General features: G+C 54.3%; 1 protein-coding gene across 4 annotated transcripts in view; it reads left to right on the top strand.

Moving 5' to 3' along the window:
* Positions 1 to 1712: 1712 nt before the first annotated feature.
* Positions 1713 to 18771, top strand: part of ACCS (1-aminocyclopropane-1-carboxylate synthase homolog (inactive)) — a 19597-nt gene continuing 2538 nt past the window's right edge. The window contains exons 1-16 of one of the 4 annotated variants that reach the window (XR_014138585.1): positions 1713 to 1855; positions 2783 to 3073; positions 3987 to 4046; positions 6259 to 6329; positions 7457 to 7526; positions 7993 to 8059; positions 10026 to 10123; positions 10619 to 10696; positions 11454 to 11554; positions 12203 to 12292; positions 13761 to 13806; positions 13919 to 14060; positions 15819 to 15961; positions 16069 to 16222; positions 16364 to 16698; positions 18585 to 18724. Coding sequence is in view for 2 of the 4 variants with exons in the window: in XM_006748318.3 (XP_006748381.2) it covers positions 2783 to 3073; positions 3987 to 4046; positions 6259 to 6329; positions 7457 to 7526; positions 7993 to 8059; positions 10026 to 10123; positions 10619 to 10696; positions 11454 to 11554; positions 12203 to 12292; positions 13761 to 13806; positions 13919 to 14060; positions 15819 to 15961; positions 16069 to 16222; positions 16364 to 16461 (1509 nt within the window). In the remaining 2 variants the exon portion in view is untranslated. Of the gene's footprint in view, positions 1856 to 1907; positions 2711 to 2782; positions 3074 to 3986; positions 4047 to 6258; positions 6330 to 7456; positions 7527 to 7992; positions 8060 to 10025; positions 10124 to 10618; positions 10697 to 11453; positions 11555 to 12202; positions 12293 to 13760; positions 13807 to 13918; positions 14061 to 15818; positions 15962 to 16068; positions 16223 to 16363; positions 16906 to 18584; positions 18725 to 18771 lie in introns of those variants that run through there. The other 3 variants (XR_014138586.1, XM_006748318.3, XM_031019341.2) reach the window with 3 other exon arrangements.

Here is an 18771-nt window from a genome sequence, read left to right as displayed (position 1 = left end):
ATCTTTGTTCCTGAATTTTCTGGAAGTTTGTGTCAAGTTCATTTTTTTTTAAATTTTCAAATATTTGGTAAAATTCACCTGTAAAGCCATCTGTACCGGAGTTTTCTTTACGGGAAGGTTTTTACTCATAAATTTAATTTCTGTAACAGATATCAGGTGATTCACATTTTCTATTTCTTGTGTCAGTTTTGGCAACTTGTGTCTTTCAAGAAAATGTGTCCATTTAAGTTCAATTCCTGAGAATGTTAATGTTCCAGACTGACCCTGACCTTCAAGGCCCTATCAAATGCATCCCTATTTCCAAGACTCCACCCTCTCACCAGCTAGCCAGGACTTACCTTTCAGAACTCAGCCATCATTTCCTTAGTGTTTATAGCAATTATATGTGTGTAGGGCTTCCCATGTGGGGCCAATGCATGTATTGGGGTTGGGGGTGAATCTCCCTGCTGCTTGCTTCCATGGCACGGGTAATCTCTTTCTTAACAGTCCTCCCATTTGGGGTGCGTGGGTGGCTCAGCCGGTTAAGCGTCTGCCTTCTTTTCTGGTCATGATCCCAGGATCGAGCCCCGTATCAGGCTCCCTGCTCAGGGGGAAGCCTGCCTCTCTCTCACACTCCCCTTGCTGTGTTTCCTCTCTCACTGTCAAATAAATATATAAAATCTTAAAAAAAAAAATTAGTCCTCCCATTTGTATGTCTGCCTTCCCAATCAACCACAGGCCCACTGTTTGTTTTGCTTATCACCCTGTCCCAGCACTTTGCAGAGATCTGGCACAAGACAGGCATTCATTAAGAGTACTTAACCAGAATTACATAGAATATGACTTAAATGGAGAGAACTGGCTTGTTTTACAGAACATCACACAGAGGACCAACAAAGTCATGAGAGCTGCTTAAGGTCACAATGTTCCTGGCAAGGCCAAAGAGAAAAGAAATGGAGTGGTCAGAAGACCCCTAAGTCTTCCCCGCCATACTTGTATTGAAGGATCCTGCTTATTTCATGGGGAAAGGAGACTTTTTCTACTCAAGGCTCTGCGCAGGCTGGGGCCTGGGTAGCCTAGCTCACTGCCGAAGCCCCAGAACGTGTAGGGGTCTGTGGCAGAGTTCAACAAATGTCCCGTGGAGCGAAAGGAGAATTTCAAATGCCAGTGGAAAAACTCTCCGAGGGGAAAGATGTTTTAAGGATGCCCTCGCTTTAACCAGAAAGGCTTCTCCGTGGATGCAAGCAGGCATATGTTTGCCAAGTAACCTCCGGCACTCTAACTGCTTCAAAATCGGGAAACTGAGGCCGGGAGGTAGAGGGAGGCGCCCCCACGTGCCAGCCAGGAAGACCAGGGCCCGCAGGCCGACCCTTCGCCGCGGTGGTCTTCTCGGCTTCTGCTGCCGCCGGGAAAGGGGTTGGTACAGGGAAGAGTGGGGGCGGAGGCAGGGATCCGGCACCCGGAGCGGCTGGAACCCCCCCCTCCCGCCAGCGCGGGAGCCACGCCGGGGCGTCCAGGAGGCCGGGCGCCGGAGGGCGGGTCCGGGCAGCGGAAGGGGCCCGGGGCGCACGGTTCCGCCGCGCCGCCGCCCGCCTCCCCAGCGCGGCCCGGGGCTGCGATCCCGCTTTGCTGGGCAGCGAACGGGGCCTCCGGGGGCGCGGGCGGCCCGGCTCACACTTCCTCGTCCCGGAACCGCAGCCGGCTGGTCTCGCGAGGCTCAGCCGCCCGCCGAGGCCTCCGTCGTTCCTCCGCGGCGCCCCGCCCCCGCGCAATTCCGCAGCCCCGCGGCCGGAACCCGGAGCCCTGCGTTCGCGCTCGGCCTCCCTCCCGCCGCGCCGCGCGTCCGCCGGCCTGCGTGTCGCTGGTGGGGAGCGAGGTGAGCGCCCGGGAGAGCCGGCCACGTGGCGTGGGGCGGGGAGGGTGCTTCGGGGAGCAGTGTTTGCCCCCGGGAGCGCCCCGGGGGTCGGGGCCGCTGGCTGTTCCCCGGCACTCGGTGTGTGGGCTTGCCTCAGGACCCGGAACTCGGCGAGGAGCGAGGATAACCTACTTTACCGAACTTGAGCCATGAGCCCGGATTGGCTCTAAGCGCTTTATCTACGGGAACTCATACATTTATAGCCTCCCGGTGCCCTGCGGTTTTACGCGCGCTCTGCCGATGAGGAAAGTGGCTTAGAAAGTGGAGGAGCGCACAGCCACCGGCAGGAGACCACCCTCTCCTGACACCTGTGCCTCCTTCCACCTGCGGGAGGCCGACCCCGGGAGCTCTGCCGGGGTGCCTGCCCTTGGGAGACGCCCAGTCGTCCTCCCCTTGGTCCCCACCCACCGCCCGCTCCCGATCACCAAGCGATCACCAAGGGGCCCTTTAGCCCCGCTGACATCAATCACCGCAAGACCCCTGGGACTCCCGGGCTCTTTCTGCTTAAGTCAGAACATATTACCCTGGTGTTTTGAAATTGAGGTCAGCAAGAATGGAAAAAGAACGTTGGTGACCCCTCAGGCTGCAGAATGAAAAACTCCCATAAATGTAAAACAAGCGAAAGCAGCTGTACGTGACATCATATAAAAGTAGCAAGCCCAGCCCCTGGGCCTGAATAGATCCTTAACAGAATTTACTTGTTGATGCCATTGTACACATGGTTATGACTAGTAAGGGACACAGGAAATGGTGATACATAAACATAAAGGAACGGGCAGACGGAGAATGGGAAGGACCTCTTGACTCCCAATTCAGGTTTGCTGCTGTGAAAAGCCCTTCTTTTCTGAATGCTGAATTCAAGCCCTGAATACTTTTGTCCTTTTGCAGATGTTCACTCTGCCTCAGAAGGAATCTAGGGCACCTGCCACCTGTCCGGGCCCAGCCTCCACACAGGACCTGGACAGTAACTATGAGGATGGTCTGGAAAGAGAATGCTCCAGAAAACCAGACCGGAAGGTGCCAGAGTTCTGTGGAGTGGGTGATCCCACTGCCATGTTATCCTCAGACAGCTCTTACCTGTCCTCTAGGGGAGGCATCATTAAGTGGTTCTGGGACTCGGCAGAAGAGGGCTACAGGACCTACCACATGGACGAGTATGATGAGGATAAGAACCCCAGCGTGAGTGAGACCCCTGTCCCCACTGGACCCCAAGGGAGGACTGCAGGGTGGGATGCCCTACCTTGACCAAGAGGTTGGTCTAGATGCTGGGGTTACATCCGTGAGCAAAAGCAAAGTTCCTGCCCTCATGGAGTTTTTGTTCTACTGGGGGAGGCAGATGGGGAACAGACCAAAAAAAAAAAAAAAATCCCTGTAATAGATGGTGATAAGTGCTGTAGAGAAGATAAAGCAGGGTAAAGAGGATAGAGAACGATGGGGCGGTCTGGGGATGTTGCTGTTTTATGTAAGGTGGTCACAGAGGGCCACTTTCCTAAGGTGACGATTCGAGTAGAGACCTGAAGAAAGCAAAGGATTGTATAGTTATCTGTTGCTGTGTAACAAATTACCCTAGATTTCAGCAGCTTAAAAGAAACATTTCATAATTTCTGGGATTCAGGATCTGGGTGGGTGCCTCAGGCTCAGAATCTTCTGTGAACTCGCAGTGATGCCAGGGTTGTGATCTCATCTTAGGCTTGACTTGGTGGGGGGCACGGGAGAGGATCACTTCCAGGCTCGTTCTTGTGGGTGTTGGCAGGCCCCAGTCCCTGGTTACATGGGAAGCTCCACAGGACTGCCTCATGACATGGCAGCGGGCTTCCCCCAGGGCAGGCGATCCAAGAGAGAAGGAGACACCATGAGTACCCAGGATGGAAGCCAGGGACTTTATACCCTATTCTTGCAAGATGTCACATCTGCATATTCTGTTCGTTAGAACTGGGTCACTAGGTCCAGCCCACACTCATGGGAAGGCCAAGGAAGGGTGTTTGGAATGCAGGACCACTCCCGCTTTGCCTTTCTGCCTCGGTGTGCATCTCGGGCCTTCCTTTGGGACCCCTCGGCTATGCTCACCGTGCCTCCGTATCTCTGTCTCCAGGGCATCATTAACTTGGGCACCAGTGAGAACAAACTCTGCTTTGACCTGCTGTCCAGGCGGGTAAGTCCTGGTGCACCTCTGAGTGGCATCAATAGCTCCCAGGGACTGTCTGCTCTTGGACTTCCCTTGAAGGCTTCCCTGACCAGAGCCTGCCGCTTGCCTCCGCAGCCCTGGCCTGAGTCAGCCCACCCCGGTTCCAGATCTGCCTCAGGGACAGCTTTCTCTGTGGTCTTGGGCGAGCCACTTCCCTGTTCTGGTCCTGCGTCTTCACCTCTTCCCCATACTCAGTCCCTCCTGCTCTCACGGCTGGGGAGCGGGGGAGCACTCAGTGGGGTGTGGTCAGTATTTATCAACCACGTCTGGGGTAGGGAGGACTCTGATTTGCAGCTTTTGCTAATTCCCGTAGTGTAAATACTCCACCGTGGCTGATTTCAGGCCACGGATGTGACATCCCTGCACACAAAGTTGGGCAAAGGGGGGTTGTGGCACCCATTATGTAGTGTCCCCACCATGTAGACACAAGATGGAAATAGCTTCAAGAACACACATGAAATGTAATAACATAGGGACGCCTGGGTGGCTCCATTGGGTAAGCGTCTGCCTTCGGCTCAGGTCATGATCCCAGGGTCCGGGGATCGAGCCCCACATCGGGCTCCCTGCTCAGTGGGGAGCCTGCTTCTCCCTCTGCCTGCCACTCCCCATGCTTGTGCGCACTCTCTCTCATAAATAAATAAATAAAATCTAAAAAAAATGTAGTAACATAATCAGAGGCAGTGATGTTTTAGTTATTACCTTTGTTTTTAGTGTAATTTACTTATTTATACATTTATAGAATTTAATTTTTTTAAATGGCTGTTTTTTTAAAACACAGCATATAAAATTCCTGGAAACTTAATAGTTCGAGCCATTTCTAGCAAACCAGTGAAAATGCCTGATAAATGTGTCTCCCAAGGCCACACACTCAAAGTTTGGGATTGTAGAGAAAGCGACGGCTAACCCAGAGGAACTTATTTCCGAGGGTGACAAATCCAAGACCCAAGGGGAGAGGGGTGTAGGAAGGGGGCTTAAGATGCATGTTCTATCTAGCCAGTTCCCTGCTGCACTGTCCAATAGAAGTAAAATGTGAGCCACGAATATAACTTAAAATTTTCTGTTAGGTAAGTAAAAAGAAATTGGTAAATTCATCTTAGTAATATATTTTATTTAGCCCCATACATCCAAAATAGGACCGTTTCAACATGTAATCAATCTGAAAAATTAGGATATATTACGTACTGTTTTCATATCAAGTCTTTCAAATCCAGTGGGTCTCAGTTCAGACGAGGCGCGTTCCAGGTGCTCAGGAGGCACGCGTGGCCACAGCCTTGCTGGACGGCGCGGCTCCCTGGGCCGAGGGAGAGACAGAGAGGCTGGCGTCATACACGAGTGGCTGACCGCCCTTCTCCTTTGGTTCACTCCCCCAGACTTCTGCCTTTCCTTGACGTCGTGTCTGTGATGCCCAGTGAGTTACTAACCCAGCACCTGGTCAGGGTGGGGACGGTGTAGAAATGGCCACACTTTCTGAAGCGTAAGGTGGAGCCAAGCCTGCAGGAACACAATGGCCCGAGTCCCTCCAGAAGTTGGAGCCAACACCGAGGTGATGGCACCCAATTCTGGGACGCCTTTTGTCACCCCAGGGAGAAGCTGAGCAGCATGGTCTCTATCCCTGCCTCTACAAATCCACCCCTCTGGGTGTTTATGTATTTATCTATTCAAAAGATTTATTTATTTGAGAGAGAGAGAGAGGGTGTGCACAAACACGGATGGGGCAGAGGGAGAGGGAGAGAGAGAGAAGCTCAAGCAGACTCCTTGCTGAGCACGGAGCCCGACATGGGGCTCGATCTCACGACCCTGAGATCCCAACCTGAGTGGAAATCAAGAGTCAGATGCTTGACAGACTGAGCCACGCAGGCACCCCCACCCCTCCAGGTTTTGAGATGGCAGTGTTGTTTAAAGAGCACTGGATTAGGAGTCAGACTTTCTGGGTTTTGTCTCAGCTCTGCCACTTGCCAGCTCCATGACCTTGGCTGAGTCACCTCACTTTTTTGAGCCTCGGTTTCCTCATCTGCAAAATAGGCAGAAGCCGTGCCCGTGCTGTCTTTCTGCTGGTTTCTCTGATGAGCGGACTGAGGCCGGGCTTTACTGGCCTGGGTGCAGTGTGGATGCGGGGGCAAGCGCCGGTGGTCACCAGGAGGGTGTGTGGCCCTCAGCCCCGCTCTTCCTCTGTCCCCAGCTGAGCCAGAGCGACATGCTGCGGGTGGAGCCGTCCCTGCTGCAGTACCCTGACTGGAGGGGACATCGGTTGTAAGTAGCTGCCGTGGGCCGGTGGGTCTCAGCCCTGGGTGGTCTTGCTCTCCAGGGGACCTAGGGCATCTGGAGACACTTCTGGTTGTCACAGCTGGGAAGGGGCTGTTACTGGCATTTACTGGGTAGAGGCCAGTGATGCTGCTAAACCTCCTACGGTGCCCAGGATAGCCCCCACAACAAATAATTATCCCACCCCAAATGTGAATATGGCAGGTGGAGAAAGCCTGCCTTAGGCCGAGGGCCCGTCCTGGGGGCCTGGCGATCCTGGGGTCTCCTGGAGGGTTTGCAGGGATCTAGTCCCTCTGCTGGTTCCTCCCCAGCTCAGGAGCTCCGTCGCTTGCGTTCCCTAGGTCTGAGGCCTGCGGAGGGCCTTCAGGCATGGAGTCCTTGTCTCCGCTCTCTCAGTAGTTTTACAGGAACCAGGATCAGCCTTGGGGGGCTGCTGGCGAGGGCATTTTCCTCCTGGTCAGATGGGGTGTGCTAAATAATGCTAATTGGAGTTGGTACTTAGTGAGCACCTGCTGGGGGCAGCCGCTGTTCCAGGGGCTTAGTGGCCAAACAGGACTTGGTTCCAAAGCGCATGTTCCTATAGTGATGAGGATGGAGGGCCCTGGAGACAGCCCGCTGGCTCGAGTGTGGACTCTGCCACTGACCAGCAGGTGACTTAGTTCCTTCAAGCCTCAGTTTCTTTGTCTGTAAAATGGGAATAATAATGGCATCATAGGGTTGTTATAAAGATTAAATGAGTAAAATTCCCCAGGTAACTCCTGCATAATGCACATGCTCCAACAGTGACGCTGACGCTAGTTACTGTTACAATAACATTATTGCTATTAGCTAGATCTACATGTAGATGGAGCTGCTTTTGCTGTCCCTGAGGCCGGCGGACTAGGTGGGTCGGGCGTCCTGGAACTACAGAGAATGCAAGTCTCCGTGTGTGGGTAGTGGTGGGGCAGGGGGCTGGTGGGCCCTGCGACGTGGAGGCCACGCTCACCCCACTGCCCTCGTGGGAAACCAGAGAAGGTTAATGGCATCCGGGTCAAGGTTCACCAGAGGAGCTTTGGGATGGACCGTGGGTTGGGGATCATCTGACAAGCGCTGCCCATCCTCTGTCTGATCTCTAGCCTCCGGGAGGAAGTGGCCAGATTCCTGTCTTTCTACTGCAAGAGGCCTACACCCCTTAAGCCAGAGAATGTGAGTTGTCCCCTCCTTGGCTCTCCCCTGCTCTTTTGCCCACCTCCCCCAACCCATGCAGGGGTAGGGTGGGCTTGGGATCTGCCTTTCACTCGGTTTTGACCTGTTTCCAGGTGGAATTAGGAACACCCCCTCCCTTTGTCTTCCTCATCCTAGATATTTAGGATATAATTTGGTTACAATTTCTGCTCCAGTTTGTTCTGTGGTCCCTCGTTGCCTTCATACCTTCAGGCAAGACGCTCTGAGTGACCAGCTCCCTCTTCCTTGCTCTGTTGATCCAGAGCGTGGTCCAAAGAATAAGCCACAGATGCACTTGGCTGTTAAGAGAGGCCTTTGGCTTCCTCTGGTGGCTTTGCTGTGACAGAGGGCACTGTCCCTCCCTCTATGCCAGCCTGGATACAGCTGTAGGTCCTTGCTCCCTCCTGGACGGATATTCATTTTTATCACATGGATGTGTCACCTGCAGGTGGTTGTTCTGAATGGCTGTGCCTCTCTCTTCTCGGCTCTGGCCACGGTGCTGTGTGAGGTTGGGGGTAAGTGACCCACGGCCTGCTCAGCTTTGGGAGCCGCCCTATGCCTGCAGGGTCCACAGTTGCCTGTCTTTGCGGGCTGCATCAGAACGCCTTTGGCCACAGTAGACTACGAGACTGCAAGGGGCTTAATGAGTGGCTTGACCAGATACCCGGATGTCGGCAGTTTCAGAGGTCAACGTGATGCCAGGGTTCGGGGCCTATCTCTGGGATGACCTTGGTTTTTCCCTTCCTGTGATGGCTGTCGCATCCTTACACGAGAGTGGGTCCTAAAGCAGGACAAAGGGGAAAGGCTGTGCCTTGCCTGTGTCTTTGTTTTATTGGGAGGGGGCAGGGGAGATACTCTTTCCCGAAGAAAGTCCCAGCAGAGCTCCCCTTACGTCTCACTGGCCAGAACCGCCTCACAGACCCGTTCCCAGAGCAGCCCCTGGTAGACGGGTAAGAACCACAGCGGACTTCAACCAAATGTGGTTCATCCCCAGGGGCTGGGGGAAGAGGCCCTCCGTCCTCGGACTTAGTGCTGGTCATCCCTGGGAAATCTGGTGCTCTCTGAGCCAGGAAATTGGAATGGCTGTAGAGTAGGCAGCCAGCACCATCTGCTAGAGGAGCCGTAGTGGGACTGAGAGCGGGTTCCGGTCAGGGGTTATTGTCACCAGAACAGAGGCCCACTCACACCAGCTTCGCTGACAGTGATCATATGGGTGAGCTTTACTGACCACATGCTGTGTTGCAGGCACTGGCCTAAGGCTTTACACATAGGCCCATTTAATCCTCACTTCTCCCCTCTGAGGTAGGTCCTGTGCCATCCCCATGTCCCAGATGAGGACATTAGGGCACAGGGGGTTAAGTGACTTGTCAGATTCACACACAGAGATAAGAACCAGGATTTGAACCATAAGAAGAAGATTCATCGCAAGGATAGGATAGGCAATTTCCTACCCATTCTCGAACAGTCAAGAACGGGATTCAGTGTCCCACTCTCCACCTCTCAAGGGGTTAGACAGTCCCTCCTCCCCCTCCCCTTTGTATGTGCAGACCTCTCTCTGGACCTTCCGCAGCTGCCCCAGCTCCACCTGCTCATGACCTTTCTGCTCAGGTGCACGTTCTCACCCCCTGAGTGTCTGTGCTTCCTGGAGCGAAGTCGTGAGAGAGAGCATGCACGTGACGGGTTTCTGGCCAGCTGGTGGTTGGCTCCCTCAGGTCCCTTGTTTCCCTCTGGTCCACTCCCCGTGGCTGGGGTAGGGAACATGTAGGACAAAGCTGCCCCTTCCAGAGCTGTGAGTGGGGCAGACTGGGGGAAGGGAGGGCAGCTTGACCTCGCATCCTCTTCGGAACTAGGGGAATGCCTGCCTCTGCATTAGGGTACACCTTGGAGGTCATCAGCCCCCCTCTGCCCCTCCAGCTAGAATCTTCCGCATGACATGCCTCCCAACCAGATGGCCTCAGCCTTGTGTTTGAATGTCCCCAGGGAGGGAGAATCCACTCCTCCTGAACACACTCTATCTCTGCGCAATTCTGTATGCCGTCACGTTTGTCCATTTGTTGAGCCCAGATCACCCCGCAGCTTTGACTCACTGGATCCCGGTCTGTCCTTGGAGTGAGCGGGCACGTGGAGTGCTTCAGAGGGATCCTCTGAGGTTCAGTGTCCTCATCGGTAAAGTTAGGGTGACAAGAGTACTGATGTCCCAGAGCGGTTGTGAGGCCCAAATGAGATAACACACAAACACACGTTTAGTCCAGTTCCCAGCACGTAGTAAGCATTCAGTACATGTCAGCTGCAGATGATCAGAAAAGGGACTCATACCAGTGGATCCAGGTGTTAGTGAGAGCTTGGGAGTTGAGAGACGGCGTGTAGCCCCGGTGTTCCCCCAAGGGCATGGAAGGCTGGGAGGGGTGTGGAGCCTGTGGGCAGGGTTGGCTGGGTGTTCTGGCCAGAGGGTGACAGGCCCTGGCCCGTTCCTGCCCTCAGAGGCTTTCCTGATCCCCACACCTTACTATGGAGCCATCACACAGCACGTCTATCTCTATGGCCACGTCCGTCTGGTCTGTGTCTATCTGGACAGTGAGGTAAGAGTTCCTGAGACCCTGGTGGGACCCGGGCCTTCCCGTAGGGGAAGACTTTCCTCTCTCCGAGTTTGAGGGCAGACATGGGAGGAATCCGTGCTGCAAGGGGAGTAGACCCTTCTGCTGCCCAAGGCTGTCCGTACCTGGCTTCCCCTGGGGCTCCCCAGGTCCCGGCTCTGAGATCTGGGGTCAGTGTAGAAGCCAAGGGCAGCCGCAGGGAGACTACATCAAAATGGTGGGGTGAGGATGGGGCAGAGCAGACCTCAACGTGTAAGTTCTTAGGCTCCAGTCAGAGGATCTGTGGGGCCTCTTCCAGACTAAGAGTGCGGAGGTGTCCCTGATGTGATGGGGTGGGCAGCAAGGAGGGGAGTGACCCTGCCAGAGTTTTTGCAGAGACTGTTCTAAGGAGGCTAGAGATGACGGGTAGGAGAGGCCCCAGAAGCTCAGGTTTGGGGGATCACTGAATTGGGCTGGTGGCTTTTCTCCGTCTTTTTCCAGGTCACTGGGCTGGACACACGCCCCTTCCAGCTCACCGTGGAGAGGCTTGAGATGGCCCTGCAGAGAGCTAATTCTGAGGTCTGGCGGTCAAGTCAAACCCAAGGCTGGGAGTGGTGGGTCTGAGCAGGGCACGGACTTCCTGTGGCTGATCTCATCCCCACCGTGGGGTTGGCGCTCCCTGATGGGGTTGGGGTGTCAGATGGTCACAGGGAACCATTCTGGGGGTCAATCAGGAGCCCGTGGAAGGTCTTCCCACTAGAGAAAGACTCTGAGACCTGTGTACAAAGAGTCAACCAGGGAACTCGATGAACATCCCCCACCCCTGCTGCACCCGAGTTTGATTCAGTGGGTCAAGTGTGGAGCTTAGTGGTCTGACGTTCAGTGGTCTCCCTGGTCATTCGAGGAGGTCATTCCCCTGTCACGATCCCCTTTGAGGACACCTCCTGGAGAAAGGCAGAGATGAGTACCGCTCCCGTGGTTCCTTTCCAGTCCGTCCGTGGCCATTACCGTCATATGTGCCTGCTGTAGGAATTCTAAAAGTGCAACCCCCGCCCGTTATTCTACCAACAGAGGCAGCCTTTACTGGCATTTGGGCCTGTTGGCCTCTGGGCTTTGTTCTCTGCCTCTGGTTTCCTTCCCGGTTGACGCGATGCACATATGGATGTCTGCTGCAGATACGTGATTCTCTGCCCTTGTCTGCTTCACGCTGGGTCGTGGATGTGTTCCCATCCCATTTCCCCAGGGGCCCGCCCAGCCGCAGGCCCCATTCAGTGGGAGTGTGTGGCTCTGGCCTTCAGGAGCAGCTGAGCGTTTCCTGCCCCACTGATGGTTTCAGGGTGTGAAGGTTAAAGGTCTCATCCTCATCAACCCCCACAACCCTCTGGGCGACATCTACTCCCCAGGAGAGCTGCGGGACTACCTGGAATTTGCCAAGAGGTGAGGCCCCCCCACAGTCACCCCACAAAACGTCCTGGCAGACCAGGATACCGGTGTGGGCTTTGGTACAGACTCTTCTACCCTGTCCACTCCGCTGTGGGCTCCCGCCTGCTTTGGCCCTTTCCCAGCAGTGGGGTGGAGGGGCCAGGGGTTTGTGGGGTGCTAGTTCTCTCTCTCCCTCTTTCTTTTTAGGACAACAGCTGTCCTGTATTGTATCCCCCCAGGGGCCGGGTACCCTGCTAAGCTCTTCACATGCCGTATCTCATGCAGTCCTCCCAGTCACCCTATTAGTCATCATGCGTCATTGTCCCCAGGTTACTGAGCCTTAGAGTGAGCAGTGGAGCCAGACTTGAATCTGGGTCTGTCTGTACATACCTGTTTGGCACTCAGTTGGGCCCTTCTTCCGTGGAGGTGCCCGAGGCCTCCGCCTCTCCTCCACAGTGCTTCAAAAGCCCCACTGTCATCTGCTTTGTGTGTGCGGCTTCCTGTGTGAAAATTGAGACATGAGAAAGGTGTCTCTGGAAAAAAGTTTGGTAGCCCTGGGCTCGACCCTAGTCCCATTGGGTTTCTGAGTCATTGCTTCCCCACCATGGGGGACCTATCTGGCCTGCAGAGCAAGCCGTCTCCTCCCCGGCCCTGCCCCCCCAGGCACGAGCTGCACGTGATGGTGGATGAGGTCTACATGCTGTCCGTGTTTGAGAAGTCGGCGGCCTACTGCAGCGTCCTGAGCCTGGAAGGGTGAGTCTGCCCTGTCACAGCCAACTCTGCCAAGCCCCAGTCCCCGGGCCCCTGTGGCTCGGCCCACAGGGCAATGACCTGTCCTGGGGCAGTTCCTCTTCCATCCAGCTGGTCCCAATGTCCTCAGATCCCCTAAAGAGAAGATGGGAGGGCCGGGCTGCATCAGGGGTTTTCAAATTGTTCTGTGGGGTTTCTGAGAGCTCCAAGGAGGGCCAGGGCCGTAGGATTCCTGGGGGTGGGATGGGCTGCGAGGGTGGGAACTGGCCGGTGCTGTCCCCCTCATTTTCAGAGTAGCTTCAGCTTCATCATCCATCTGTCCACTCACTCACTCACTCATTCAGCAAATCCTTCTGCAGCCCCAGGCATGTGCCAAGCACTTCTAGCTGTTTGGGCTTTTTCATTAGATTTAGTCTGAGCCAAGAATCTGTGGCTGCAACAGCTTTGGAAACTCTTAGACCAGATCACCTGTGAAGTCTGTAAATGTGACATTGAGAGATTCTAAGAATTCCTGTTATTTGTTCAGAACTTTGGACCCCGTGAAGTCCTTTCCGTTGGTTCTCTCAGCTGGTCCTTATGAGGCTCTGCCAAGTGGACGGTTGTTACTCCTGTTTGTTTATGGATTAGGAAAGTGAGAGGCAGAGAAATAGCGACTTGTCATCTACTCTGTGCCAGACATGCTCGGTGCTGGGATACAACAGTGAGCGAGAAAGACATAGGCCCCCCTCAGGTGGAACTTTTGTTTCTAGCCAGAAAAAACATTTTAAAGATTTTATTTGAGAGAGGGAGTGAGCAGGAGGGAGAGGGAGAGAGAATCTTAAGCAGACTCCACGCTGAGGGCAGAGCCTGACTCGGGGCTCAATCCCACAACTGCAAGATCATGTCCTAAGCTAAAACCAAGAATTGGATGCTTAACCGACTGAGTCACTCAGGCACCCCCAGAAAAAAACATTTTAGCAGCTAAATACACAGTCATTTGATTGTGGCTTTGATAAGTGCTAAAAAGGACAAGTCTAGGGAGGCATGAGGGGATCTGCTTGGGGTCCCCAATGGGCCCAGTCTACTGGGAGGCGCTCAGAGAAGATCTGTTTGAGGAAGTGGAATTTGAGCTAAGCTCTAGATTGGGGACCAGCAAATATTTTTGGATCAGATGGCAAATATTTAGGCTTTATAGGCCTACGGTCTCTCACTCAACTCTGCCATATAGCACAAAAGCGGCCATAGACAGTATGTACATGAAAAAGCATGGCTGTGTTCCAATAAAGCAAGCTTTATTTACAAAAACAGGCTGTGGGCCAGGTATGGCCTGCAGGCTGTAGCTTGCTGACCCTGGCTCTAAAGGATGTGTAGGAATTGGTGATTCAAGAGATGAAACCAGGGCTTCACACAGACCCAGAACCAAATCCATCCAAACACGTATGAGCTTTTGTGGATCTGTGTTGCCTCCGTTCCCACAATGTGTTCTCTGCAGGTTGCCTGACCCCCAGAGGACCCACGTGATGTGGGCGGCCAGCAAGGTAGGTTCCTGGCTGGCCTCGGGATGTCGGGGAGGTGGGAGGGCAGAGAGGTGGGTGGAACCAGCTTCCCCGGTGGAGGGCTGGCCACTGCTCAGGGTGCCTTTCTCCGTAGGACTTCGGGATGTCTGGGCTCCGCTTTGGCACGCTGTACACGGAAAACCGGGACGTGGCCACTGCGGTGGCTTCCCTCTGCCGTTATCACGGCCTCAGTGGCTTGGTCCAGTACCAGATGGCGCAGCTGCTCCGGGACCGTGGTGACTGCCTGGGCCTGGTCATTTGAGAAGGGGGGGAGGTTGTAGTCAGTCGGGGGCGGGCCAGGGATCATGGGTGCTTCTCTCATGAGAAGAACTTAGGGTGGTGTTTGAGAACCCAGGGCCACGACTGGGTTCATAGCCGACTCCGTCGGTTCCTGGCCGTGTGGCACATTCCTTCACCTCCCCAAACCTCACTTCGTGTGATTTGTCAGTTCGAATGATACCTGGGATATAATAGGCACTTAGTCACCACAAACTCATCATTATTAGCTGTGAGTCCTTGAAGAAAGAGAGAGTAGAAGCGACCGAGGGAAAACGGTTATAATGGAAGTATCTCTGCCGACGAGGATCTCAGATAGTGAGTCTGGATAGCAAAGGCGATCTGTAATTGCCACCTTTTATTGAGCCCTGCTAGATGTTCTCATTGCACCAACTCATTGGTCCCTCCCCAGAATCCTAGGAGGCAGATATTCCTGTACTTTGTCCCGGTGTTTTATAGATGTGGAAATGAGGACTGGATACTATACACCTGCTATAACAGCTAAAACTTAAAACAGTAGTGACACCGTCATGTGTTGGCGAGGATGCGGAGCAGCTTCAACTCTCACGCTGCTCTGGGAACGGAAGGGGGCGCGGCTCCTGTGGAAAGCACGGTTGCTTGCAGAGTTAAACACATGCTTCCCAAATGGCCCAGCAATCCCACTCCCCGCTGTTTACCCTTATGGTCACACAAAACCCACCAAGTGAGTCTTTATAGCTGCTTTGTTCATGATCACCCCAAATGTCCTTCCGAGGATGAAGGAGGGGACAAGCTGGGGTGCATCCACACAGTGGAACACGGCTCTGCAGCGGGATCCAGGGCCACACAGAGTAAGCTCAAAGGCATTGTGCTGAGTGTAAGAGGCCAGTCTCAAAAGGTGACATGACTGTATGATCTCACTTCTGTGACATTCTGGAAAAGGCAAAACCGGAGTGACGGAGAATGGACCCCTGCTTGTGGGGCAGCAGGGCAGTGACATGACTATGAACAGCACGAGGGTGTTCTTTGGGGTGAGGGTGAGGGAACAGTTCGGTGTCCTGCCTGCAGGGGGTGGGTTATACAGATGTGTACATGTGTTAAAACTCATCAAAGGGGGGGGGTGGGGGCGCCTGGGTGGCGCAGTCAGTTAAGCATCCAACTCTTGGTTTCCAGCTCAGGTCATGATCTCAGGGCTGTGAGGTCCAGTCCCGCACTGGGGTTAGGGTTAGATTCTCTCTTTCCCTTTCCCTTTGCCCCCTGCCCCCTCCCCCTGCTTGCACACTTGTGCTCTCTCACTCTCTCAAAAAAAGAAACGTCAAATCATTTAAAAAAAAAAAAAACAATTAAGAAACCCTCATCAAATGGGACACCAAAGAAAGTTAATAGAAAAGCTGAGGATGGGGAGGTGAAGTTGCCCCAGGCCCTGCGTCTTGTCTTTGCCTGGGATCTGAACGGCAGCATCTGTGGCTTGGAAGCATCAGTGTGTGAGTGGGCCATCCTTCAGTTAGGATATGCACCCTGAGGGACCCTGTGTCCGCGGGCCTGGGAGCTGTGAGGCCAGGTATCTGGATTTCTGGTGCTTTCTACCGGACATGGAATATTCCTGCGGCCCCCATCCACCAGCTGGGGAAAGGGTCTTGGCAGCTCGTGGCCTTTCTCTTGTCAGCATTTAGACTCATGGGACAGCGTGGAGGATTGGTGAGAGATTTGTTTGTTGGCTTCTCTTTTCACCCAAACAGACTGGATCAACCAGGTGTACTTGCCGGAGAACCATGCCCGGCTCAAGGCTGCCCACACCTATGTGGCAGGAGAGCTCCGGGCCCTGGGCATCCCCTTCCTGAGCCGCGGGGCGGGCTTCTTCATCTGGGTTGACCTGAGGAAGGTAACGCAGGTGGGACTGCAGGCCTGGGGGGTAGTTGAAGCCTTTCTCTGGCAGGTGAGGGGCAGGGGTGTCTCGTCTGCAGCCTGAGCCCCTGCCCACCCTCCCAGTTCCTGCCTGAGGCCACCTTTAAGGAGGAAATGCTGCTTTGGCGCCGCTTTTTGGACAACAAGGTGCTGCTGTCCTGTGGCAAGACCTTCGAGTGTAAAGAGCCCGGCTGGTTCCGCTTGGTCTTCTCGGACAAGGCCCACCGGCTTTGCCTGGGTAAGTGACCTCCCCGCCCCGCCGCACCCTTCATTCTGCACTCCCCCTTCTCGTCCCCACTTGTGGCTCTAGCAACCTCAGCCTGCCCAGCCTTGCCCTCTCAGCCATCCGTGCTACGGGGCTGTCACTTCTCCTTCCCAGGGATGCAGAGGGTCCGGCAGGTGCTTGGGGGCAAATCCCAGGTGGCCGAAGAGCCCCGTTCCTGTCAGACCCAGGAGCCAAGGAGCCAGCGCAGATGAGCTGGTCGTCGCTGGGGGACAGCAGGGCCTGGCAGCCACCGCCAACCCGAGCCATTTGGGGCTGTGAAGACCGACGGCGGATGGGCCATTTGTCAGGCGGGTACCCGACGTGACCTCACCCCCGAAGAAGAACCATTCCTGGCCCCTCTCGGGCAGTGAGAGACTCCTTTGGCTGTGCTCTGCTTCAGCCCCTCCCCCTCTACTAAACAAAACTGGGAGAAACTAAAAGCCTCTGTGGTGAGTAATGTACAGAATGGAGGAGTCGTGACTGCTCTTAAGCACAACCCTTCGCCCCCTGAGATCATGAAAAGAAAACAACGTGTACCTTCTTTTGACTGCACCGTCCTTCCTCCTTTTTTTGCCAGAGAAACAAGTCAGAGGAACAACACATATAAGAGAGAACATGCCCAAGAAATAAACAAGGGTGATAATTCCCAAACCCCAGGAGGAAGGAGTTAATTCTGTGTGTTCCGATTGTTCTCCCCCCGTGAGGGTGTGTGGGCCCACAGGACACCTGGGACCTGGGACAGGCCTCCGCTTGGGCCGCGGTGGACAAGACCCCATGGGAGCAGTCAGGAAGAGCTGCCCTGTCTCTGGGATGCTCTTCCTCCTTCTTCCCGGCCAGGAGCTGCCTTCACCGACATCTCAAACCCCAGTGATCTAGCCACGACTACTGGGGGGGAGATAAGGGCTGGACTTTGAACCCAGGCTGGCCTTTCCACCCTAAGCAGGCAAAGGGCCACTCAGGCCATCCTCAGGGCTGCTTGAGTTCAGAGCCCAAGTGGGCTTTCTGAACTGACCTTAAAGCTGTGTGCGGAGGACCCTTCTCTGGGGTCTCCACTCCGGTGTAGAAAAGCGGTCTCTTTCCTTGCTTCTGTTTTAAGATAATGTGGGGGCAGTCAGGGTGTACTTTCTGCAAACCATAGTGTTTGATATAGGATTTGCTTTCCTCTACCTTTCTGCCTTTCATCCATTCATTCCTTCTCCCTGTCTTTTCTTGAATACCTTCTATGTGCCAGGCACTGGGTTGGTAATTTCTGTGCATTATTTCTAACTTCGACAATCCCGGGAAGCTGACATTATCGTCCACCACTTGAGAGATGAGGCCATGGAGTCTCAAAGAGCTGGAATGACATTCTCAAAGTCATGTAGCTAGAAAGTGTCAGAGCCGGGATTCAAAGTCGGGTCGGTTTGGTTGCGAATCCTGCGGTATTTGTACCCTGCCCAGGTACCAGCAGGAACCAGCAGGATGCTCTGACTCTTTCCAGTCCTGAGAAGCAGGCTTTGTGTTGTCGTCGTCAGCACCTTTAATTGTTGTTCAGTGCCTTTGGCCAAGTATCGCTCCTTTCTATTTCCACTTCCAGGAAACACTGGTACTAGGATTTGTTGGTTCTGGAAAGCTTTCAGGTTTTATGGGTCAGAATAAGAACGGCCGCATCGCCTTTGCATCCCCTTTAAAAACCTCTGTTGTGACGCTGCCGTTGTGGTTCAGAGTCCCCCAAGGAAGGACCCCTGTGATATATTCTGTTCAGAATTCTCAGAAGAAGGACTCCTAGTTCTTCTTTAGAGGGAATCCAAGCTGGCTTCCTCACAGAGGCGGACCGAACCTGGGATCTGAGCCTGAACCGAGTCCGTACGAGCCCAGCTGGCTGGTGCTGTGTGAAGGGATGTGCTCCATATATCTCTCTCTGTGGAGTCTGGGTCTGGCATATTCTATACCCATCTCAGGTCCCCCTTTGTGCTCACCTTTCTGCTTTTGCTCCTTACGACAACCAGCCAGCTGTGCGTGAGCATCGCCCCGGGGGCCCCTCGGCTGCTCCAAATGTCACTTTCTGTCCCAGGCTTCTCTGACAGCCTGATGGGGCGCGTGCAAACTGGGAACGCTGAGGGAGTTAACACTCCTGGGGCGATCCTTGAACAACAGGGGACGGGAACCAGGATGCATACCCCTGCGTGCAGGTGGACCGCTGTGCAGTAGACAATTCTGACCTTCTGCATGGCTCCTCGAAGAGTGCCGCTGGAATTGGGCCCCGGGTGCCCAGGGCAGTAGCCTGCTCTGTAGCGCACCGCTGGCCAGGCTTTCTTTGTTCTCTTAGACTTACTCCGATCTCTCCATTCCCTAGGATTGCTTCCCAGAATAGCTACCTGCATCAAGACTCAGTCTCAGGGAACCATGCAAAGCAGAGTATACATGAAAGGTCAACAGCATCCACCGTGTGTCTCCTGAGCTCAAGCTACTTTCCCCAACAACTCAGATGCAGGTCCCGGTTTGGGCACCAGAGTGATCGAATGCTTACCTAGTGATTTCTT

The sequence above is a fragment of the Leptonychotes weddellii genome, chromosome 11, assembly GCF_054177405.1.
Source record: "Leptonychotes weddellii isolate Sample4059 chromosome 11, ASM5417740v2, whole genome shotgun sequence".
Taxonomy (NCBI): domain Eukaryota; kingdom Metazoa; phylum Chordata; class Mammalia; order Carnivora; family Phocidae; genus Leptonychotes; species Leptonychotes weddellii.
The sequence above is the reverse complement of the archived record's forward strand: the minus strand, read 5'-3'. Positions and strand labels throughout refer to the sequence as shown.